Source organism: Leuresthes tenuis, unplaced genomic scaffold (assembly GCF_036924035.1).
Source record: "Leuresthes tenuis unplaced genomic scaffold, fLeuTen1.0.hap1 SCAF_8, whole genome shotgun sequence".
In the NCBI taxonomy this organism is placed as follows: domain Eukaryota; kingdom Metazoa; phylum Chordata; class Actinopteri; order Atheriniformes; family Atherinopsidae; genus Leuresthes; species Leuresthes tenuis.
In genome coordinates, this window is record NW_027325362.1 from 2,506,352 (window position 1) to 2,531,964 (window position 25,613).

Consider the following 25,613-nt stretch of genomic DNA (forward strand, 5'->3'; position numbering starts at 1 on the left):
CTTTTCACCACCACACTCCCAAAAATGGAGCATTTTAAGGTTATTTGTGTATTTTCCTCATGCAGAACCCTGCTGGATGCAGATAAAGTCTTCTCCTTTCAGACTGAGGCACTTTTCACCACCACACTCCCAAAAATGGAGTATTTTAAGGTTATTTGTGTATTTTCCCCATGCAGAACCCTGCTGGATGCAGATAAAGTCTTCTCCTTTCAGACTGAGGCACTTTTCACCACCACACTCCCAAAAATGGAGTATTTTAAGGTTATTTGTGTATTTTCCCCATGCAGAACCCTGCTGGATGCAGATAAAGTCTTCTCCTTTAAGACTGAGGCACTTTTCACCACCACACTCCCAAAAATGGAGTATTTTAAGGTTATTTGTGTATTTTCTTCATGCAGAACCCTGCTGGATTCAGATAAAGTCTTCTCCTTTCAGACTGAGGCACTTTTCACCACCACACTCCCACAAATGGAGTATTTTAAGGTTATTTGTGTATTTTCCTCATGCAGAACCCTGCTGGATGCAGATAAAGTCTTCTCCTTTAAGACTGAGGCACTTTTCACCACCACACTCCCAAAAATGGAGCATTTTAAGGTTATTTGTGTATTTTCCTCATGCAGAACCCTGCTGGATGCAGATAAAGTCTTCTCCTTTCAGACTGAGGCACTTTTCACCACCACACTCCCAAAAATGGAGCATTTTAAGGTTATTTGTGTATTTTCTTCATGCAGAACCCTGCTGGATGCAGATAAAGTCTTCTCCTTTAAGACTGAGGCACTTTTCACCACCACACTCCCAAAAATGGAGCATTTTAAGGTTATTTGTGTATTTTCCTCATGCAGAACCCTGCTGGATGCAGATAAAGTCTTCTCCTTTCAGACTGAGGCACTTTTCACCACCACACTCCCAAAAATGGAGCATTTTAAGGTTATTTGTGTATTTTCCTCATGCAGAACCCTGCTGGATGCAGATAAAGTCTTCTCCTTTAAGACTGAGGCACTTTTCACCACCACACTCCCAAAAATGGAGTATTTTAAGGTTATTTGTGTATTTTCTTCATCTTTTCTTCATGCAGAACCCTGCTGGATGCAGATAAAGTCTTCTCCTTTCAGACTGAGGCACTTTTCACCACCACACTCCCAAAAATGGAGCATTTTAAGGTTATTTGTGTATTTTCCTCATGCAGAACCCTGCTGGATGCAGATAAAGTCTTCTCCTTTAAGACTGAGGCACTTTTCACCACCACACTCCCAAAAATGGAGCATTTTAAGGTTATTTGTGTATTTTCCTCATGCAGAACCCTGCTGGATGCAGATAAAGTCTTCTCCTTAAAGACTGAGGCACTTTTCACCACCACACTCCCAAAAATGGAGTATTTTAAGGTTATTTGTGTATTTTCCTCATGCAGAACCCTGCTGGATGCAGATAAAGTCTTCTCCTTTAAGACTGAGACACTTTTCACCACCACACTCCCAAAAATGGAGTATTTTAAGGTTATTTGTGTATTTTCTTCATCTTTTCCTCATGCAGAACCCTGCTGGATGCAGATAAAGTCTTCTCCTTTAAGACTGAGGCACTTTTCACCACCACACTCCCAAAAATGGAGTATTTTAAGGTTATTTGTGTATTTTCTTCATCTTTTCTTCATGCAGAACCCTGCTGGATGCAGATAAAGTCTTCTCATTTCAGACTGAGGCACTTTTCACCACCACACTCCCAAAAATGGAGTATTTTAAGGTTATTTGTGTATTTTCTTCATCTTTTCCTCATGCAGAACCCTGCTGGATGCAGATAAAGTCTTCTCCTTTAAGACTGAGGCACTTTTCACCACCACACTCCCAAAAATGGAGCATTTTAAGGTTATTTGTGTATTTTCTTCATGCAGAACCCTGCTGGATGCAGATAAAGTCTTCTCATTTCAGACTGAGGCACTTTTCACCACCACACTCCCAAAAATGGAGCATTTTAAGGTTATTTGTGTATTTTCTTCATGCAGAACCCTGCTGGATGCAGATAAAGTCTTCTCCTTTAAGACTGAGGCACTTTTCACCACCACACTCCCAAAAATGGAGTATTTTAAGGTTATTTGTGTATTTTCTTCATGCAGAACCCTGCTGGATGCAGATAAAGTCTTCTCCTTTAAGACTGAGGCACTTTTCACCACCACACTCCCAAAAATGGAGCATTTTAAGGTTATTTGTGTATTTTCTTCATGCAGAACCCTGCTGGATGCAGATAAAGTCTTCTCCTTTCAGACTGAGGCACTTTTCACCACCACACTCCCAAAAATGGAGTATTTTAAGGTTATTTGTGTATTTTCCTCATGCAGAACCCTGCTGGATGCAGATAAAGTCTTCTCCTTTAAGACTGAGGCACTTTTCACCACCACACTCCCAAAAATGGAGTATTTTAAGGTTATTTGTGTATTTTCCTCATGCAGAACCCTGCTGGATGCAGATAAAGTCTTCTCCTTTCAGACTGAGGCACTTTTCACCACCACACTCCCAAAAATGGAGTATTTTAAGGTTATTTGTGTATTTTCTTCATCTTTTCTTCATGCAGAACCCTGCTGGATGCAGATAAAGTCTTCTCCTTTCAGACTGAGGCACTTTTCACCACCACACTCCCAAAAATGGAGTATTTTAAGGTTATTTGTGTATTTTCCTCATGCAGAACCCTGGTGGATGCAGATAAAGTCTTCTCCTTTAAGACTGAGGCACTTTTCACCACCACACTCCCAAAAATGGAGCATTTTAAGGTTATTTGTGTATTTTCCTCATGCAGAACCCTGCTGGATGCAGATAAAGTCTTCTCCTTAAAGACTGAGGCACTTTTCACCACCACACTCCCAAAAATGGAGTATTTTAAGGTTATTTGTGTATTTTCCTCATGCAGAACCCTGCTGGATGCAGATAAAGTCTTCTCCTTTAAGACTGAGGCACTTTTCACCACCACACTCCCAAAAATGGAGTATTTTAAGGTTATTTGTGTATTTTCCTCATGCAGAACCCTGCTGGATGCAGATAAAGTCTTCTCCTTTAAGACTGAGGCACTTTTCACCACCACACTCCCAAAAATGGAGTATTTTAAGGTTATTTGTGTATTTTCCTCATGCAGAACCCTGCTGGATGCAGATAAAGTCTTCTCCTTTAAGACTGAGGCACTTTTCACCACCACACTCCCAAAAATGGAGCATTTTAAGGTTATTTGTGTATTTTCTTCATCTTTTCTTCATGCAGAACCCTGCTGGATGCAGATAAAGTCTTCTCCTTTAAGACTGAGGCACTTTTCACCACCACACTCCCAAAAATGGAGTATTTTAAGGTTATTTGTGTATTTTCCTCATGCAGAACCCTGCTGGATGCAGATAAAGTCTTCTCCTTTAAGACTGAGGCACTTTTCACCACCACACTCCCAAAAATGGAGCATTTTAAGGTTATTTGTGTATTTTCTTCATCTTTTCTTCATGCAGAACCCTGCTGGATGCAGATAAAGTCTTCTCCTTTAAGACTGAGGCACTTTTCACCACCACACTCCCAAAAATGGAGTATTTTAAGGTTATTTGTGTATTTTCCTCATGCAGAACCCTGCTGGATGCAGATAAAGTCTTCTCCTTTAAGACTGAGGCACTTTTCACCACCACACTCCCAAAAATGGAGTATTTTAAGGTTATTTGTGTATTTTCCTCATGCAGAACCCTGGTGGATGCAGATAAAGTCTTCTCCTTTCAGACTGAGGCCTCTCCTGGTGCACTTTGAACAAGGACCGTTATGTTTGTGGTAAATTTGGATTTCCTGAGACGCTTTGGTCAACATCCCCTTCTCAAACATGTCTCTGCAGCTTTGCTCACAGCAGCTAGTCATCAGCAGCCTGTTCCTTAAAGAGATCCATGCAATTACATCTCTGTCCTATCGAGCCAAGACCTGTTAAACTGATAGCTCCTGAGTGGCAAAACAAATGTGGGAATAACAAATGAATATCCTCTTAAATTAAAGTCTGCTGGTCTCAATTGGGATCTTTATGACCTTCCAAAGAACCTGTGGAGCACAGACATTAACATCTGTGCAGAAATCTGTTTCCCTGATGTTTATATGTGCATCATGTTGATATTCACAACACAAAGACGTCTGGTCGTGCTCCAAAGAGGGATTTTTCAGCTAAATTAAGGTGGCGAAGGACTCAATCAAGGTTCTGGTTGCACATGGACAGGTTCTGTGTGTCTTATGAGCTTTTTCCTGTTACCACCTTGATTTATTACATCTGGAAAACATTCGATTTGTGACCCAGGACATCAGGATTACATGATGACATCACATGCTTTCCTACTATTCTGTCCAATCAGGTGCAAACAACGGAAATTTGGACCCAAATTACATTTGATGACTTGAGCACATTATTATTCTGCAGCCTGAGAGCTCACACCAGCACACACTGGAGCCTCCATCACCAATAAAGCTTCCAGTGCTGGTTTGGAGACAGAGACAAACCCCAGCCAAGGAAAACTCTTTACTCCAAGGCAGAATTTATTAAGCTACATTTCTAAACATCATCAGGGTTTAAAGACTCGAAACAGCAGTGAACTGAGCTCAAACTGATCCAAAAATACAGCAAACAACCTCATTATATGTCACTTTACTCCTCTTTGTCTCAGTTTTTGAAGGTAAATGTCAAGAAGTGCTGTTTATTGCTTTTTATGTAGGCCACACTTCACCGATATAATAAGTTTCATTAACCCAAGCTTCCAGATTTAATAATTCACCACTCAGAAAGTAAAAACCTTTAATTTGTGATTCTTTATCCAACGAAACACTGGATGAAGTATTGGTAGATCTATATTAGCTCACTTTTCACCCAATAACTAAACAATATAACTGCTGATGATTTGTTTTTAATAGCAAAGTGCTATAATAGCTTAGATTTCCCACGTTTGCAATGCAGTGAATGCAACACGATGACAGGCTCTGAGCTGTTATTAGAAGTAACATTAATGCAGATCTAACAGCTCACTGATTGATATATTCTCAAACACAGTGATAGGGTTTGATGTCTGAGTTTTTTCAGTAATTCAGCACATTTTGACACCTTTATATATGCTCTCAAGCACAGAGAAAGTGATTATTTTCTGGTAAAATGTCCTCTTTAAGTGTGGGAAACAAACAAAGATAACAAGACAAGAGTGTAGTAAAAGTGACAGGAACAATAATGTAGAGAGAGCCACAGTTAGGCAGCAAGGAAGTCACAATAAGAAGTGAAAAGGCCTGAAATGAGAGCAAATTGCAGAGTTCACGGTCCACTTTTCTCTTCCATCTTACTCCTGCTGCAGTTTCCCTGACCTGAAAACTCGCAGTGCACTTCCATCTCATAAAAAATGTACTTTCCATTTTCATCCAATAAAAATACGACTTTCTTTTCGCTCGTTTTCAATAAAGAACGGCTTCACTTTCCGTTGACTTTGCATCAAGTGGGATTTACCATCCAGACTCCCAACACTGTGTTTTTCTCTGAAGACCAATTTGAAAGAACAGTTATTTCACGGAAAAAGCTCACAGGTAATAACGATTAAATCAATTTCTGCCAAAGGCCTTGTGCGCTGCTCTGCTGATGGCTCACAGAGACGTGCCGGCCGCTGACCTCTGACCTCTGAGGGAGTCACAGTCTCACCGTAGTCCGTGTGGAAGATCTGTCGGACCAGCAGCAGGAACCACTCCTTCGTCAGGCCACCCATGTCCAGACCCGCCTCCCCGACAAAAGTCACCCGCAGCTTCTTCTTCAGGTCACACCGCTTCCTCGTCAACTGAAGAAGAAGAAAAGCAGCAGTTGTTTTTACTACGAACAGGACAGAATAAACCGATTTGTCTTGTGGGATCTTAGAACGTTATCATATAATTTACTGAGATGCTTTCAAAACAAATATCGCCGCAAGAATAGTTGTGGAAAACTTCAAGAACTGAATGCATTTAGTGGGACTTATTCTGAGCCTCACAGCACGAAGGATTAAACACTTCACATAATTCGGCCGTAGATTTTCGGGTTTACATCAGATTTATGATTAGGTTATGGGTGGACACATGAAGGTTGACACATGAATGCACAAGATTAAAGACATTCCTGCTAAGCCTCATGAGAGAGTCTCTATAGACACCGACCCAGTGTTCCAGAACCACAAATTAGCCTTTTTTCCCTCACTTAAATGTCATTAAAAGCCCATTTTTCTGGGCTTGTCATCACACCCTCCAGCAGCCTTGAATTCCAGTTTACACCCAGGACAATCATCTGCATGTGTGAGATCAAGTTCTTCCTTTGTCTCCATAAGTTTGAGCATGTTGGCATATGTAAAACATCTTGGTTTATGAAGAAAATGTTCACAGGAATGAAAGACAATGATGCCAATAAAATGTATGCAAATCTTCAGAATCTCAGTACTAAAGGAAAAAGGATTAATAGTAAATATTGACAGTAATCCAGGAAAAATGTCATGCATTTGAAATAATACAGTTTACACTTTGATTCTTCTGTGGTGCAGCTTTAGCGCAGGAGTCAGACTGAGCGTCCCAGACCTGAAATATCTTGGCACCGAAAGACGAGGCATATTTTGACCGAAGCATTTCGGTCGGTGCCTTAAAAGAACCGAAGTTCGGTACCCAGCCCTACCTGTCAGTGGTTTTAATATTCAGTTTTATGCATTTTAATGCATGTGAATTACTAATAAAGCTGCTCTCAGTTTAATGTTCAATTTCTCTTATGAGACAGGAGAATGAGTCTGAAAACTGTGAGTGTGTTTGATACGATATTAAACAATATGATACGTTATGAAACAATATGATACGATATGAAACGATATGATACGATATGATATGAAACGATACGATAAAATACGATATGATATGAAACAACACGATACGATATGAAACAATACGATACGATATGAAACAATACGATACGATATGAAAGGATACGATACGATATGAAACGATATGATATGAAACAATACGATAAAATACGATATGATATGAAACAACACGATAAAATACGATACAATACGATACGAAACGATACGATATGATATGAAACAACACGATAAAATATGAAACAATACGATACGATATGAAACAATACGATACGATATGAAAGGATACGATACGATATGAAACGATATGATATGAAACAATACGATAAAATACGATATGATATGAAACAACACGATAAAATACGATACAATACGATACGATACGATACGATACGATATGAAACAATACGATACGATATGAAAGGATACGATACGATATGAAACAATACGATACGATATGAAACGATATGATATGAAACAATACGATAAAATACGATATGATATGAAACAACATGATAAAATACGATACAATACGATACGATATGAAAGGATACGATACGATATGAAACGATACGATATGAAAGGATACGATACGATATGAAACGATACGATACGATATGATATGAAACAATACGATAAAATACGATATGATATGAAACAACACGATAAAATACGATATGATATGAAACAACACGATAAAATACGATATGATATGAAACAACACGATAAAATACGATATGATATGAAACAACACGATAAAATACGATATGATATGAAACAATACGATACGATATGAAAGGATACGATACGATGCGATACGATATGAAAGGATACGATACGATACGATATGAAACGATACGATACGATATGAAACGATACGATATGAAAGGATACGATACGATACGATACGATATGAAACGATACGATACGATATGATATGAAACAACAAAATACGATATGATATTGTTTATTGTCCTCATAGGGAAATTTAATGATGTGCACATAGATGCCTTCACAGTTAAAGCAAAACATAATCACAGTAAATGATTTGAGGCATTCTCTCAACCTAATGAGTGTGCCAGTGTGAAAATGCACTTCACCTGTTCTGCAGTGAATAAACTAATCATTGTTTCATGGCAGCATTGTTGAGGCTCTGCACGGCTGAAATAAACAGAGGCTTTGGTCATACATGAGAGAAAAAAGGCCTTCAGGAAATATTTTTCTCTCATGAAGCCAAGCTTGTAATCAGTCATGTGACATTTTAAAAGCCGTTGCCTTCATCCTTTCTGTGCATCCACTCTTTTTCATTGTGGAAAAAGGAAAACCTGCCTCCTTTTTTTTCCTCCAAATTTTCCTTTTTCCATCAACCATTCCAAAAGCTCAGCTTCGAAATGCACAAACGAAACCTTGATGGACACTCGGCAAGAGAAATACGGCCCATTAGTGCCACTGATTTCAGAGCTGGGACTTCGTGTGAGAGCAGACCAACACAAACAGTTTCATTTTGGGGATTATTAGAGCGATATAAACATTTACAGAAGAAAACCCCGATTTCATACAACATTAGGCATCCCATCACTTTATATCTACTGCCCAGCAGTAGATATTGTTGTGCATTTGTACCAGAGAGCATCTGTTCTGTGTTTGAGTGCTGACCTCATCCAGTGAGTCGCTGAGGAGTTGTGCTCGTCGTACTTTAATGTTGAGAAACAGAAGGTTCATGTCCACTCTCTGCCTGCGAGAAACTTTACTGACCAGGCTTAGCTGTGAACACACACATTTGTTAGAAAAAGTCCTTAAAAGCTGAAATTGGATTCTTTTTGAGTTTATGTGGGTCTCACCCTGGCCTGACTGATCATCTGCTGCTCCGAGTCTTTCTGAATGATGGCTTTCTTCACCATCGTCGACAGGATGAAGGGAAACTGACAGAAAGAAAACCTGAGAGGGAAGAAGAAACACGAGTTACAGTCCCAAAAGGCTGTTTTATCATTTGCTTTGACAAACACTTACAAGCTCAATCCCAAACAAGGAATAAAAGGCAATGATTTGAGAATCCCATAAAACAATGTTTTATTCATAATAGAACTGAGAAAACATCAAATGTTAAAAGCTCAGCTTGAATTTGATGGAATCAACAAGTCTAACAGGGCCAGTAACAGACTGGGTATAAGAAGAGGACCTTACCGGGGGCTCACACCGGGGGCCGGAAGCGGCCAAAGGGGCGGGGCTTATATGTATAGCAACTAGCATATATATAAATAATCCATCCATACATCGGTTCCCTCTTTCACCATGGATCGTACTCTTGGCAGCCTTCTTTGTGTTTCTTTGTGTTTGCGCTCTGCCGTTTTCCGCCGTTTTCCACCTTTTTTTCGCCTTTTTTTTCCCGCCTTTTTTCAGCCTTCGGAATCCAGATCGGCCCTAATTGGCTGTCGTCGCGTAGCGTCACTGCTCATTTGCACAAAGTTGAGCCTTTCTCAACTCTTGAAGCTCACAACGCTCACAACCCGCCGCTTGTACTTCTTCTGCAGCTAGAAGCGGCCAGAGAAGCCGGAAGCGGCCAAAGGGGCGGGGCTTATATGTATAGCAACTAGCATATATATATATATATATAATAATCCATCCATACATCGGTTCCCTCTTTCACCATGGATCGTACTCTTGGCAGCCTTGTTTGTGTTTGTGCTCTGCCGTTTTCCGCCGTTTTCCACCGTTTTCCACCGTTTTTTCGCCTTTTTTTTCCACCTTTTTTCCGCCTTTTTTTCAGCCTTCGGAATCCAGATCGGCCCTAATTGGCTGCATAAAGTTGAGCCTTTCTCAACTCTTGAAGCTCACAACAATGATGCTCATCGACGCCAGCTTACATTGAAAATGAATGGCAGCTGGCCGCTCACGACGCTTTTGGTGTGTGTTTTTCTGCCGTTTTCCGCTTTTTTCCGCCTTTCTCAACTCATGAAGCTCACGACGCTCACAACACGCCGCTTGTACTTCTTCTGCCGCTAGAAGCGGCCAAAGGGGCGGGGCTTATATGTATAGCAACTAGCATATATATATAATAATCCATCCATACAGTGGTTCCCTCTTTCACCATGGATCGTACTCTTGGCCTTCTTTGTGTTTGTGATCTGCCCTTTTCCGCCGTTTTCCACCTTTTTTCCGCCTTTTTTCCGCCTTCAGAATCCAGATCGGCCCTAATTGGCTGTCGTCGCGTAGCGTCACTGCTCATTTGCATAAAGTTGAGCCTTTCTCAACTCTTGAAGCTCACAACGCCAGCTTACATTGAAAATGAACGGCAGCTGGCCACTCACGACGCTTTTGGTGTCAGCCCCCGGTTAGGGTTTCACAATGATGTTCCTCAGTGTAAAACTGTGAAGACTTTGAATATTCCATCATCTGCAGAACATAACATCCTCAAAAGATTCAGAGACTCTGGAGACATCTCTGTGGACATCAGTCCTGGAGATCAGCTCTGCATTAAAAACAGTCCTGATTCTGTCCTGGAAACCACTGCCTGGGCTCAGGAACACTTCCAGGAACCATCGTCTAACATCACCGTAAAACATCCACAGATGCAGGTTAAAGCTCTGTCACATAAAGAGGAAACATCCAGCTCATCATCAGCTCTGCGTCTCTGATTAAATGGGTAAACCTGCACATCTGGAAAGGCTCCATCAATGCATGAAGGGTATAAAGAGGTTTTAGAGCAACACCCTTCTTCAGGGAAGGCCTTGCATGTTTCAGCAGGACAAAGTTAAACCACATCCTGCATCTATTCGTAGCAGAAGAGTCCAGCTGCTGGACTGACCTGCCTGCAGCTGGTCTCCTCGGTTCCAGATGTTTACAGATGTTGTTAAAAGAAAAGGGGATGCTGCACAGTGGGAAACATGGACCTGTCCCACATTTTGCCATTAAACCCGAGATAAACCAACATTTTTCATGAAATTCTTTTAACTTGTGATCCGTTTTCTTGCTTCTCATTTGAATTAAATGCTGTTTTTTTGTGTTTTTTTTACATGTTACGCAGCTTCCCACTGTTCAGAATTGGAGTTCTGGTTTTTCAAAGCCAACAGAGGAAACATATTTAGTTCCCGACCATCTCCAAGGTGTCAGATTCTGAACTGAATAAATCCCCCATCACACCAGCCAGGGGCTTTCAGAGTTTCAACTGAGAAATCTGCAGACTCTGGATCCATTTCCTTTATCGGACGTTAACGAGCCGTGACACAGTGAGAAACAGACTACATGGCCTGCTTCCGCAAGTGTTTTCACGGTTCTGGATAAACTACAGCTGTGGGAATGTTTCTTCATCTCTGCTCAGGAGGAGATACTCAATCTGACTTCCTGGAATGCTCACGAGGAGCTAACATGACCATCAGTTATGGGTAGCAGTTGGTAAGACTGGATATTATTAGGATTAGGGGCCGTTGCTTGATAAAAAACAAGCAGAATGAAAATATTTCTCCTGCCTGGGGAGTTTGTGACATGCAGGAATGCTAATCTGCTAAAAATCAAACAATGTGATGACAAATATTTGACCTATTGGAGTTGCCGTAGTTCTGCCAGGTCCTGTACTCCTCCATGAAGTCTATGTGCTCCAGAGTGATGTTGTAGAAGTCGGTGAAAGGCATGATGGGAGGAGAGGAGACACTGTTGGCGGCATCTGAAAGGAAGACAGAGCGAGAGAGTCGATTGTGATCAAATTCTCTGCAAAATATCAAGTTATTCAGCTGAAATGGGTGCGTTTGTGTGCCTGAGACTCACTGAACAAGCTGAGCACTTTAGTAGCAGAGGGAATCCACCACGAGCACTTGGCTAAAGGAGGAAGTTCGTCTGGTTCTGCAGGAAACAGGCGCGTTGAAATGAACTGCAGGAGGCGCTCTACAAGCTGCCGGAAGCGCCTCGCCGACAGCCTGACGGACACACAACATTAAAACTGGCGGAGTCAAACCTGAACAAAGTGAACATACCCTAAAATATATATATATGGACAGAAATAGTCACATTTAAGTGAATGAGGGGAAAAAAAGGAGCATCGGCTGGAAAATTGGCTTTCTGGATCTGAGAAGAGCTGAACAGAACCTCTAATTTAGAGCAGCTTGCTAGTAAATCACCACCACAAAGAGCATGTTTGCAAATTCTCCTTACTCATGCAGAGAGGGACACATACAGAAGCTGGCTTGCATTTGTACTCACAGCCTGTGCTTCCAGCTGAAAAGCTTTGTTTAAACTGGCTGGATGGCGATTGTTTAAGAAACCTGAGAAATAATGCCATAAGTCAACAAAGAGATGTTTGAAGAGAAGCCTTTTTTTTACTTATACAAACCCAAATTCATTAGAAACAACTTAATTCTGTCATTTGTTTATCTATTTGAGTCATTATTTAACAGACCCAAGTGCAAAAATGATGAGAAATCTCTAATTTAATGAAGCAACACACTAAAATTCTTCTTCTGGAAAGTTTCCAGAGTATAAAGTAACAGTATTCTGAAAGATTTTACAACCAGCAGATGAACTGGTGGCAGGTGATGGTAAAAAGGAGCATCCGCCTAAAGCTGGATGATAGAGGAGTCATAGCCATGCAGGCTGCAGACTGTAGAGAGGCAGAAATGACTCAGAAATGTCTCCCTGGATGCTACAGACTGTTGATCTGGGAAGCATTTGTTCATTAATTAAAGCGAGTAAAGAGATTTGTATTGAAACATGCTACATGTGTTGAATAATAGCTGAAGTGTGCATTTGGACTGTTCTGTTCAGGATATTTAGGGCAGGTCTAAAATGAGAGACAGCGAGCACAAACCCGGCTCCACCTCGAACACTTTAATGCTATAAAGAGGCCTAAAGGAATGAATTAGCCTCAAATTAGCCTCAAATTAGCCTCAAATTAGCCAAGCATGCAATCTGGTTGTGTATCTCAACAGAAATGTGCAAAACTTAGGCTGTTTACTTAAACTGAAGCTTAAATGTGGCACAGCAACAGATCTGGCAACACACCAGCTCAGATAATCAGATGTATTCTTGGTGGATTGAGGGGCCAAGTTAACCACCGGGTACCGCAGTTGTTACAGTACTGGAGTGGATTCATTTTGAGAGACGGCAGCAGTGCACCGGGGAGGTTTACCTACTCTGAAAACCAAAGTGAGAAGAGCAGCGATGGCCAGAGGATGTTCAGTGAACTGATTAGAAACTGGCTAACCTTTTCAGGAATAGGGACGATTTTTCGTGCATTCGGACATACAGGAACTGGGGACCACGGCCCTCAGGAACTGGGGACCACGGCCCTCAGGAACTGGGGACCACGGCCCTCAGTTCCTAGAACCATTTTAGCTCCTTCAGGGTCTTTTCTGGGTTCTAGCAGAGGGTTCCAGGTTCAACTCCTGGCTGGTTCTTCCTGTGTGGAGTCTGCATGTTCTTCTCTCCGGGTTCTCCGGCTTCCTCCCACCATCCAAAAACATGGTGTTAGGGTAACTGGTGACTGTAACTTGTCCCTCGGTGTGAGTGTGAGCGCAGCCACTGGGGGGCATGAGGGTGGCATCGGGAAGGGCATCCGGCGTAAAACGTGCCAAATCAATGATGCGAGATTGACTCGCTGTAGCGACCCCTGAGAAAGGGAGTGGCCTAAAGGATGTAGAAGAAGAAGAACTTATGCATCACTAGGCGCATTCCCACTGTAGGAACCTTCTGCAGTTCCTGGAACCTTCTCAGGATCGGGCCGTTTTTTTTTTTGCACATTCGGACAGACAGGAACTAGGGACCACGGCCCTCAGGAACTAGGGACCACGGCCCTCAGGAATTAGGGACCACGGCCCTCAGGAACTAGGGACCACGGCCCTCAGGAACTAGGGACCACGGCCCTCAGGAACTAGGGACCACGGCCCTCAGAAACTAGGGACCACGGCCCTCAGGAACTAGGGACCACGGCCCTCAGGAACTAGGGACCACGGCCCTCAGGAACTAGGGACCACGGCCCTCAGGAACTAGGGACCACGGCCCTCAGGAACTAGGGACCACGGCCCTCAGGAACTAGGGACCACGGCTCACAGGAACTAGGGACCACGGCCCTCAGGAACTAGGGACCACGACCCACAGGAACTAGGGACCACGGCCCTCAGGAACTAGGGACCACGGCCCTCAGGAACTAGGGACCACGACCCACAGGAACTAGGGACCACGGCCCTCAGGAACTAGGGACCACGGCCCTCAGTTCCTAGAACCATTTCAGCTCCTTCAGGGTCTTTTCTGGGTTCCACAGGAACATGACGTAGGTGTTTGGTGGCTGTAGCTCCGCCCCTTGTCTGAAATGTTTCCTCATACGACACGGACACAACCGGCGCCTGTTTAATAAGTTAAACTTCGTCTCCTTTGTCTGCGGCGCTCTGCTCTCCTTCTTTCCTCCATGAAACGAAGAAGTATCGCCCGCTGCTGGATTCTCCGTCTCCTGACTCTCGCTGTGAGCTCTTCCAGCCTCCATCTTAGACGCCTGATGTGATCGTCCATGATTAATATCACCGCCATGCAGACCATGAACACGGTGGCCTCCTCGCTCTCCATGTTAGCTCCTTGGTGCTGTTGTTTTCTTCTCTCCTTACTTTTCCCGGGTTCTGTTTTGTTGTTGAGTGGCGCTAAACTGGGTCACATCAGTCCCTGTCGAGGTCCCCGACTCATGTGCAAATGCAAAATGAAACGGTTCCCCTGGGGAAGGACAGTTCTTAGAACTAAATTCAAGGTGGACAGTTCTTCGAACTCTCTTCCTCCCTAGTTGATGTCATACAGCACCAGTATCTGGGCTGAATCCTCAGCAGGTCAGCCTTTGAACCGCAGAGCTGCATAACAGCTGGAGTCTGTTATGCTAATCCGATGCCTGTTTTACTTTAGATGCTAAAAAAATTGTCTTACTGGGAAGTTTTGCGGGGGAAATAGAACAAAAAAGATCAATAAAAGTTAAATGTCACGGGGGAAAAAGATATAAAATAAGAATGCAGTTGCTTCATTTTTATCAGTCATTAGGGTTTTACCTAATGACAAGAGAGATGAATCAAACTGAACTCTGTAAAGTTTGCAAGGAAAAAAGTCAACCAGGAAACCGTGGAAATACTTTAAATGTATTCTCCTACCTCACAATCAATCACCTGCGAGTCCTGTTGCAAGGACAAGATGACAAGATACAATCCACCCACACATTCCAGTTTCCTAAAGAGCTCCATATCACAGTTTTTCCACTGAAAGCTTTACAGTAAATATCCCCTTAGAAACCCTCCAGACTCAGAAAACAAGCAAAGAAAAGGAAAGTTAGCTCGTTGCTTTGCAGCTAAACAACATAAAGACAGTTTCTAACTCACCTCTTGAGCCAGTGAACCAGGAAGTGGTGGTCAGCCTCAGACAAAGCTGCTATCTGCCTCAGCAGGTGAGCGTAGATCACATAGGTGCTGGTGCTGGAATACTGCGGGTTCTGCAGACACAAACAGAATCATTCAGTCACATTTCCAACATATTGTACGGGGCAAATGCATTCAGTTCCTCCACAGCGTTCATCTATGGCAGATATATACGCTTATCGTGGCTAACTGCATTGGCTCCCATCAAAAAACCAAAAAAAAACATTAAAACTTTCCGGTTTGTGCTGCTCTTGGTGGATTAAACTGAATTTATTCCACTGCATCACTCCCATTTGACACTTTTCTGGATTTCCCAACTCAGTTAATGATCTGGAAATGATACTTGGGAAGTGAAAAGACTTTAACTGAAGCACATTTAACTGGACTCTGTAAAATAAAGCTGGAATTTCCACCATCACCATAAGCTACGGTGCTTTTACTATTCCTATAAATATCCGTTTCACTCAAGCTACTGCAAGAGGAGACGAGACAACGCTGATTAAGCTGACTCTGTAAAGTTCCTCTAACACCTCGCTGCATTTTTCAGCCTCAGACAAAGCTGCTATCTGCCTCAGCAGGTGAGCGTAGATCACATAGGTGCTGGTGCTGGAATACTGCGGGTTCTGCACACACAAACAGAATCATTCGGTCACATTTCCAACATCTTGTACGGGGCAAATGCATTCGGTTCCTCCACAGCGTCCATCTATGGCAGATATATACGCTTATCGTGGCTAACTGCATTGGCTCCCATCAAAAAACCAAAAAAAAAAACATTAAAACTTTCCAATGTTTGGAACACCAATGTGAAAGAAGCTAAAACAAGAAAACATCCATTTTCTACACCTGAAACCCATTCCAGCACTGGGGGGGAGGCCTGGACAAACTGCCAGTCCATCACCAATTACCCTAACATGTATGTTTTTGGACTGGAAGGAAACCCATACTGGAACGGGGAGAGCATGCAAAGTCTGGCTAAAGGTTGAAGCTGGTTTCAAATGAGTGTTATTGCTTCATTTATCATCAGGCAAAACTCATTTACCTCTGAAAACACATGTTTGGCTGCAGTAAAAGTCATTTTCAAAAGTGAGATAATCCCAAAAAGCTCCACAAAGTCTGTGCACGGACTTAACAGAGAGAGAGGGAGAAAGGGAAAGAAAATGTAGCTTACAGAGCCTATAAAAGAGGGAGAGCCGTCATCAGACAGGAAACCAGCAGTCTTCAGCTAACATGACTTCACCCAATCTGTGCATGTGTGGCTGTGGGTGAGGCTATGTGTGTGTGTGCAGGCAGATGAAGCAAGTCCTCAAAGTTAAAAGGAACAAAAATTAGAAATTTGGCTTGCCAGTTAGTGTGTGTGTTACGGTGATGAAGCGCAGAACCACAGTGGAAGGACTGCAGATTCCTGTCTTTATCCGATTCTGTGCCCAAAACCATATATGGCAGTCTGACCGTAGTGATGGAGGGAGAAATAATAAAGGATCAAACTGGATCTGAGACAAAAAACACAGCAACAGAAAGGCTTAAATGAAGGGTAGAAGGAAAAAGACGGAGAAGAGAAAGTACGGATTAGACGGGAAAGAAGGAGAAGATGGAAAAAGACAGCAAAAACAAAGAAAGTATGAGCAGATCTGTAGAGTGAGGCTTCACCAGTGAAGCACAGCTGGAGGGAACAGAGGTTTTAATTCACTGAATGAATTACTGACAGAATATAGCAACAAGCAACCCAAACAGTGTCATTTTACTTTCAAGTGCTCTGCTTACACAGGACATATCCTTCCTCCTGAATGTGTCCTGAGCCCAGCTGTGGCTCGAGCTGCCAATGAGACGGTCAGTGGTTCTGGGCCCAGTTTGCTCAGTCCATAGATTCTCAGTTAAGATGCTGAACCCCACGTTGAGCCTGGTGAGCTCATAGGTGTGCATGTGAAGCGACGTTACCGTGGCGCTGGAGGTTAAATCAGCAGCCAGTGATTTAAAAGAAAAAAAACGGATCTGAGTTTATGATCTTACTAGAAAGAACAAACTCAATGAGTAAAGCCCTTTGTAACTACAGAGCACTTTGGTAAGATAAGGAACTGTGTCTGCAGTTTTTATGCTGAACAAACATCTGCAACCTCAAGGAACACAGACAGCCAGATTAATTAGCCTTCAGGGTGCTGTCAACTTTCCCTCCAACTCTTAGACGAAGGAATCTCCAAACCTGTCAAGAACCCAAGACCTTGGAGCCACAGCACATGCTTCCATTACAAACACTGCTTTACGGAAAGAGCTGAGCTTACACTCTGTGACAGAACTAAAGCCCAGATAAAGGTAAAGAGAGACAACACACAGAAAACAGCAGAACTGCTTGGATTATTAGTCCAACTAAAGAGAGTCCAGCCTGTTTGCATCGTTTTGTTCTACAGGTTCAAGGGTTTACATTCAGGCTGTAGCGATACACTAATCTCACGATATGATACACGGCATTCAGCCAACGATTCGATACGATTTTATTCGATTCGATACAATTTTATTCGATTCGATACAATTTTATTCGATTTGATACGATTTTATTCGATACGATTCGAATTTATTCGATTCAATACGATTTTATTCGATTTAATACGATTTTATTCGATTTGATGCGATTTTATTTGATTCGATACGATTTTATTCGATTTGATACGATTTTATTCGATACGATTCGAATTTATTCGATTCGATACGATTTTATTCGATTTAATACGATTTTATTCGATACGATGCGATTTTATTTGATTCGATGCGATTTTATTTGATTCGATACAATTTTATTAGATTCAATACGATTTTATTAGATTCAATACGATTTTATTCGATTCTATACGATTTTATTTGATTCGATACTATTTTATTCATTCGATCCGATTTTATTCGATTCCATACGACTTTATTCGATTCAATACGATTTAATACACATAATTTTCTGAAAGATTTTAAAGGGACAGTGTGATTTGACATGAATTTGACTGGCGGTCCATCCTTTGAACAGGAAGGACAACACCGCCACACAAATGGAAACAAACAAACGTGTCTTCAGCGTACGCAGACTCAAGTTTATGTTGTGAATATTACATCATCATCCTGGTAGTTTTACTTGCTAAATACCATAAACACAAATCCAGATTCTCTAATCACAAACAATCTTCTTTCATTTTTGAGAAGGAGCTCAAACAATAAATTACAACAATCCGAGATTCTATAAACAGAAAAGTCATCAAAACCACTGAGATATGCACTTTATATAGCATTGTTTTGTATTCTGTTAATGTTCTGTGTTTTCACTAATTGTAGCAGCTGACTTTTCAATAAAGGTTGCTAAAAAAAATGTTTTTTAAAAATCGATATTTATCGGGAAGCAAAAATATCGATATATATATATGTATATATCGCGGTATCGATAAAATCGCTCAGCCCTAGTTTACAGACAATCACTGTGGGCATGAATAACATAAAAGGATTAAATACACCTACATCTTTGGCACTTTGACCAGAAGCTTTTTGGTAGCCATCAGCAAGCTTAAAGGTTTAATGACAGCTTGTTCTGATTGTTCCAGAACTAGCTTGGTTACATGTTTGATGACTTGTTGGTCGGTTAACATGTTGAACAGTTTATTGCTCCATCCACATTTCCACTGGCAGCAAAACAGCCTCAGAGGAAGATGCCGCCGCCGTGCTCAACAGCTGGTGCAGCTCTTTCTTCATCTTTACTCTTGCAGCCGTACTTGAGGTCATTTTTAGCTAAACAGCTCAATCTGTTTCTTATCTAAAGATCAAACTTTCTTCCAGAAGACGGTCTCCTGGTTTATATGGTCAGCTGCAAACTTTAGTTGAAGGCGTTGGACAGCAGCCTCTCGGTCCGGTGACAGATCAGTAAAGCATTTTCCTTCCAGCTGCACCTCCCAGTAACTCGTGCTCGCATGCAAATGCTTGAAATGGTTGTTTTGAAATCTAGAGCAGTTCAGAAATGGCTCTAAGGAACATTCTCCACTTTCAGAAATCTGATGTTCTCAGTCCCGTGAGTCCTATCAAACCAACCCTTAATGTTGGCAAAAAGAAACCAGCAGCTGCAGTCCTGATCATGCAGTTAAGAGGCAAACAGTTTGTTGCTGTAGCAGCTCCATCCCTGAGGAAAGGCTGACTGTCTCAGGGCTTCAGTCTCACCTGAATAAGGATGAAATATGCCCGCAGGTCGTCTTTTGTCCGAGGCCTGATCACAAAACACACACAAACAAGTCAATGAATACAAATCAAAAGTTAAACAACTTGGTGAAATACTGCCAACAGACACAGTGTCACCGAGAAAGCAGATCTCTGTCTGTGTGGAAAGCTAAAACAAATCCATCAAGCTGCAGAGAATTAACAGACATGCAACATTAAATTGGATTTATGGTAAAATAAATGAATAAATAATTCAAATAGGCTTTGATAAAGAGGTCACAGAGGTCGTCTCACCCTTTCCACTCCCGCAGCAGGCTGTTGATGATCCCTTTCAACACTGACTTTTGGATGTCCTGAGGCTAAAAACAGAAGGAGAATTAAAAAAAAGAAGAAAAAGATAATAGCTTTTATTTAATCAGACACTGGAGAAGGTTCTGGAAGAGCATCGAAAGCTCGCTTCTTCCATAAATTAACTGTTTGACTGCTGAGGAGCGTTTGCTGTTAATGGCAAAGCAAAAGTTCCAGATTCCCGATTCTGAGGTTCAGTGAACGCAGCACGATGTGAATTAATGGTAGAGATAACGACATGTGTGGGGGGGGTAATCTACTGTGACGTAACATTAGTCTGCACATCAGAAGCTGACTGAATGAGACTCTCCAGCACAATAAAAGGAGATTTTTCCCTTTTCTTTCCGTGATGCGTCCCTTTAAGGACCGCGGCAGCTCAGCCAATCAGAAAACAGTTCACAGCAACAGTTTCAGGATGGGATTCCAGCGCCTTTGCTAGAGTTTTTAGTTGTTATCTCATGATATACCCTGTTTTACAACTATATTCCTGTGCTTTCCTTGCACTCATATACCATAAAAATCATGTGGGATCATATATGGATCATAAACTGCATTAGATCCAATCATGAGTTCAAACTACAAGCACAATGCCTGATTCAAACTAGTTTGTAGATGTATCTCTTTGAATGATTATTGTCAAGGTCTCACACTCTGAAGTTGCGGATGTGTCTCTAAACATTAGACAGAGTCACACGCTCTGAAATTTCTATGCAACCTTTTGTTTTCTAAAGCTCCTCCCCTTTTCTTATCCTTGAATAAAACCAGGCTGCTGCAGGAAGGGAGATTGCTGGATGTTACTTAGACACATAAACCTGTCCCCTTTTGCAAAAGCTGAACTTTATATTGATCTCTTGTGAGGTTCTTTCTGTTTAAGGTGCTATGGCGTAACCACGCATTCTTTGGGGGGGTCGTGTCCCCCCCAATATTGAGAAAATACCAACCTGTCCCCCCCAATATACAGAAGAAAATATGTAAAATATGTCAAGGGATCGGTCTCTAGTTATGTCTTATTTATTTTCACTTTATTTCCGTGTGTTACCGTAGTAACGGCTGTGCCGCGGTCGCCGTTGTTGATCGCTAACACTCTAGCCAATGAGAGTGACCCACCGGGCGCTGCTCAACAGAGCAGATTGTACCAGAACAGGAAATCCAACACAGAATCAACAAAATAAACTTCCGCCCCCTTTCAAAATAAAACAACTTAAAAACAAAAATAACATTAGACTATTAGACTTTTCGTTGTTAATGCACATTTTGAGACATTGACACAATAGAAATGAACCTGGACTTAAAAGTCCTCGGCACATGTTTTGTTAAAGGAAAAGTCTGTAATTTGTTACATCATTAGTTGTCCTTATTAAAATATTTCCATAAACATGCTTTGGGTATTTGGTCGTTTTCCACTGGAAGCTGTCCTATTTGCTACAGAACTACTGGAAGAGCATAATTGTAATTGGTAGGTGTGTTTAAGGTCAGTAAACAGTAAGAAACTAACCAAAACAAAGTGGGGGGGCAGTCACTGTCTCGGAGAAATTACACTATTCCTTTAGATGTGAACTTACATGGTCAATGTAGTCCTCTAAACTATGTTCTAAATGTCCAAGTTTTCATATATAAATAAAGAATTGTAGATAATGCACTCAACAATTTAGTTTTTCTTGGACCCCCCCAATGTCTAAACCATGGTTACGCCCTTGTTAAGGTGGGACTTCGTGAATAAACCCTAAGGGGAGTGTGTTCTTGGTCTCTCTTACTGTGCTGAGCAGAGCGTCGTAAACAGCGTTGACAAACTTGGCGTTAACTCCTGAGTCCTCTATCGTGTTGAACAAACCATTCGCCTCTCGCTGGATGGAAAAGTGAAAGAAAGGCAAGAAGAGAGCATGAGAGACAACGAGGGGAAAGTGTTTCCCATCGTAAAACAGTTGGTGAAACTCTACCGCACCCAGGAGCCAGATTCTGACGGTTTTATTTTACCTTGAAGGCTGCGTTGATCTCTATGAAAGAGTCGAAGGTGGTCAGGTAAAACTCTCTGACCTCCCTCCAGTCACCCGATTGGACGGCGTGTTCCATGTCCTCCCTAACACAAAAACACACAGTCAAAGCAACAAAAACACTGTTTTCCAGCTGCTTGCAGCAGTCACGGTGCAGGCTGTTAGCATCTCTAGCTAACTGGAGGACTCACTGAAACTCCTTGCTGGTCTTAGTCCGGAGGGGGATGACGGGGTCACAGGGGAACGGCGCTTTGACTTCCGGCGGCAGGGTGTCGATGGAAAGCCGCTGCTTCTGACGGACATTGCTGCAGATGGGAGGCAGCCCTCGCCCTGGTGCGACACAAAAGAAATCAGCCTCCGTCAGCTCCCCATGTGACAGATTTACAGAGCAACTGCAGCCATGTGTGCAGCAAAGAAACCACAGAAAAACCTGCTTCCAGCAGGAAGCTTCAGGTTCCAAAGAGGATCTGAAATGTTTGTGTCCTCGTGAGTTATTTCAAACAGGTTTCTGAACAGTATTGAGCTAAATTCTTGACCCCCCCCCCCCTAATTTCTTTCTTTATTGTCAGGGAAACAGGAGAAGGATACAACAATTTATTAAATAACGAGCAAAATAAGTTCTATAATAAATTCTAACGAGCTTGAAAGTCAACTTTTTTGTTATGGCAGCTGCTTAAAATAAGAAGTTATGACAGGTATTATGTAAATAATGATTGTAATAAATCTATTATTAAGGATTATATTCTTGTTAGAGATATTGATATTTAAATTGATTTTTAATTACTTTTTTAAATATTTACTTTCTATTATATAAAGTAATCTGCAAAAGTCTTGAGCCTCATTTCTTTGTAAATTTCAAGGAAAACAGGAAGCAGCTGCAGTTATTCACTGAAATATGTTCAAACATGGATATAAACCCAGAATCTGAGGCAGAAACAGAGTTTTTTATCAGTTCTCAGCAGCTTTAAAGTGAATCTCTGGTCTGAGCTCCTTTATTCTCCAACACAGCCTGAACCCTCTGAGACAAGCTTTCTGTCATTTCTTTAAGGAGTCTTCAGGAATAGTTCTCCAGGCTTCTTGAAGGACATCCCAAAGCTCTTCTTTGGATGTGGGCTGCCTTTTGTTCCGTTCTCTGTCAGATGATCCCACACTGCTTCAATAATGTTGAGGTCCGGGCTCTGGGGAGGATTCATCCCTCCATAAGACCTGTTGCCACTGATTTTCAGTCCACTTCTTGTGTCATTTGGCACAGCTCAGCCTTTTCTCCCTGTTTCCCTTCCTTAAGAACGGCTTCTTGACAGCCACCCTTCCATGGAGCCCATTTCTGATGAGGCTTGGGCCAACAGTAGATGGATCAGCTGAAGGTCCAGATGCATCTCTCAGGTCCTGTCAGGTCACAGCTGGATTTTTTCCTCTTTCTTAAGGACATCACTTTCAGATCCTGTTCATCTGCTGGAGATAGTTTTTTAGGCCTGACACTTCTTCTTTTGTCCTCCACTTGTCCAGTTTCCTCAAATGTTTTAAGGACACACTGCACACCATGCTGAGATATGCCAAGTTTTCAGCTAATAGCTCTTTGGGAATCACCTTGTTGCTGCAGAAATCCTATTTTGTGTCTGTCAAACTGTGTTTTCTTTGCTGTTTTTCATAGATGCAGCTAAAGAAATGGGAACAAATGATGTGTCTTTGTGACAAAGTGCCTAAAGATCCAGTTTAAAATGGCTTCTTTGCTAAGTTGTCTGTTCTGTGTCGACACAACACTGGTTCATCCCTTGAGTTAGGAGCCTTTTTTCTGCCTGAATGCTTCATAGCTCAGAGTTAAGTGGCTTAACAAAGAAAAACTGGGCTGAAAATGAGTGAAAAAGCAGAAAATGTCCAAAGAATAGCTCTGAAAGAGCTTCAGAAAGCTGCAGAACTGTTGCTGAAGACAGTCCGGCTGCTTGGAAGGGAGATATAAGAAATGAGGACTGGATCAGACTCGTATTGTGTTTGCTGTGATGTGTTCAGTCGCTGTTTGCCTGTGTGTTTGCAGCGCATGTGTTGTCAATTTGATAATGTTTTCTTATTTGCAGCAGACATGTTTTTTAAGTTGGCCACAGATGGATTCACTAATAAATCAAACAATCAAATAAAGTTGTCGATCTCCATCTCTAAAGAGCTTTAAAAACTGTGTGGAGAGAAAAATGATGAAAACATGCAGCCGCTTCTAAGGAAAAAAAGCTTTACTGCTTCTGTCCGGAGACAAGAAATCAGCAAGATAAAGCAGGAAGGCACAAATAAAGAGAAATATCGCTGCAATTACTGCTGAAATATCAGGCGAGTAACTCCAATCGGTGACCAGGCTGCACACACATAACCATTCATCTGTCCTCCCACACTTCTGGCCTTTCATCCTTTGTCTTTATAATTGGCCTCCTATTGTCTCCGTCTCCACAGCAACAGTAGACACGAGCAGGTCTGCCCAGGTGCATTGTGGGTACAGATTCTGCAGGCCTGGACAGGTTGTACGAGCAGAAGATAAAAAAAGAAGCACACGGGTGGATAAATGGTGCCATGAGCAGGTGCTGTTGGGGAGAGCATTTTTCAGATTTGTTTCTTTAAAGGTCAAATATCGGTCTCATTGTGGGTAATAATTATGCTTAAATATGTTGGCGTATAACTCGTCCTACAGCGAAACAAAACCTGGCAAAGCAAGTGAGAAAAAACCTCTTTAAAAAGGTTTAAACGGGTCAGAAGAAGTTGAATTTCCTGACTGAGTTCGTATGTTTGTATCTATGGCAGGATGTCCGAAGCCGGTCCTAGAGGGCCGCTGACCTGCAGGTTTCAGGTGTTTCCCTGCTTCAACACACCTGATTCAGATGAAATGGATCTCTTCAAAAGATTGTTGAGCTCTGCAGCAGCCTGCTGATGATGCATCGATCTGAAGCAGGTGTGTTGAAGCAGGGAAACGTCTAAAACCTGCAGGGAAACGTCTAAAACCTGCAGAGAAACGTCTAAAACCTGCAGGGAAACGTCTAAAACCTGCAGGGAAACGTCTAAAACCTGCAGGGAAACATCTAAAACCTGCAGGGAATCGTCTAAAACCTGCAGGGAAACGTCTAAAACCTGCAGGGAAACGTCTAAAATTTGCAGGAAAACGTCTAAAACCTGCAGGGAAACATCTAAAACCTGCAGGGAATCGTCTAAAATCTGCAGAGAAACATCTAAAACCTGCAGGGACACGTCTAAAACCTGCGGGGAAACGTCTAAAACTTGCAGGGAAACGTCTAAAACCTGCAGGGAAACGTCTAAAACCTGCAGAGAAACGTCTAAAACCTGCAGGGAAACGTCTAAAACCTGCAGGGAGACGTCTAAAACCTGCAGGGAAACGTCTAAAACCTGGAGGGAAACGTCTAAAACCTGCAGGGAAATGTCTAAAACCTGCAGAGAAACGTTTAAAACCTGGAGGGAAACGTCTAAAACCTGCAGGGAAACGTCTAAAACCTGCAGGGAAACGTTTAACACCTGCAGGGAAACGTCTAAAACCTGCGGGGAAACGTCTAAAACCTGCAGGGACACGTCTAAAACCTGCGGGGAAACGTCTAAAACTTGCAGGGAAACGTCTAAAACCTGCAGGGAAACGTCTAAAACCTGCAGAGAAACGTCTATAACCTGCAGGGAAACGTCTAAAACCTGCAGGGAGACGTCTAAAACCTGCAGGGAAACGTCTAAAACCTGGAGGGAAACGTCTAAAACCTGCAGGGAAATGTCTAAAACCTGCAGAGAAACGTTTAAAACCTGGAGGGAAACGTCTAAAACCTGCAGGGAAACGTCTAAAACCTGCAGGGAAACGTTTAACACCTGCAGGGAAACGTCTAAAACCTGCAGGGAAACGTC

General features: G+C 42.2%; 1 protein-coding gene across 1 annotated transcript in view; it reads right to left on the reverse strand.

The window, feature by feature from the left end:
• hectd2 (HECT domain containing 2) overlaps window positions 1-25,613 on the reverse strand; it is an 84,499-nt gene that overhangs the window by 39,101 nt on the left and 19,785 nt on the right. The window contains exons 3-13 of the mRNA XM_072390533.1: window positions 21,929-22,067; window positions 21,721-21,823; window positions 21,501-21,590; window positions 19,693-19,757; window positions 19,402-19,447; window positions 15,184-15,293; window positions 11,609-11,757; window positions 11,384-11,507; window positions 8,689-8,785; window positions 8,504-8,611; window positions 5,662-5,794 (exon numbers count right to left, since the gene is read on the reverse strand). Of these exons, the coding sequence (XP_072246634.1) occupies window positions 5,662-5,794; window positions 8,504-8,611; window positions 8,689-8,785; window positions 11,384-11,507; window positions 11,609-11,757; window positions 15,184-15,293; window positions 19,402-19,447; window positions 19,693-19,757; window positions 21,501-21,590; window positions 21,721-21,823; window positions 21,929-22,067 (1,164 nt within the window). The remainder of the gene's footprint in view (window positions 1-5,661; window positions 5,795-8,503; window positions 8,612-8,688; window positions 8,786-11,383; window positions 11,508-11,608; window positions 11,758-15,183; window positions 15,294-19,401; window positions 19,448-19,692; window positions 19,758-21,500; window positions 21,591-21,720; window positions 21,824-21,928; window positions 22,068-25,613) is intronic.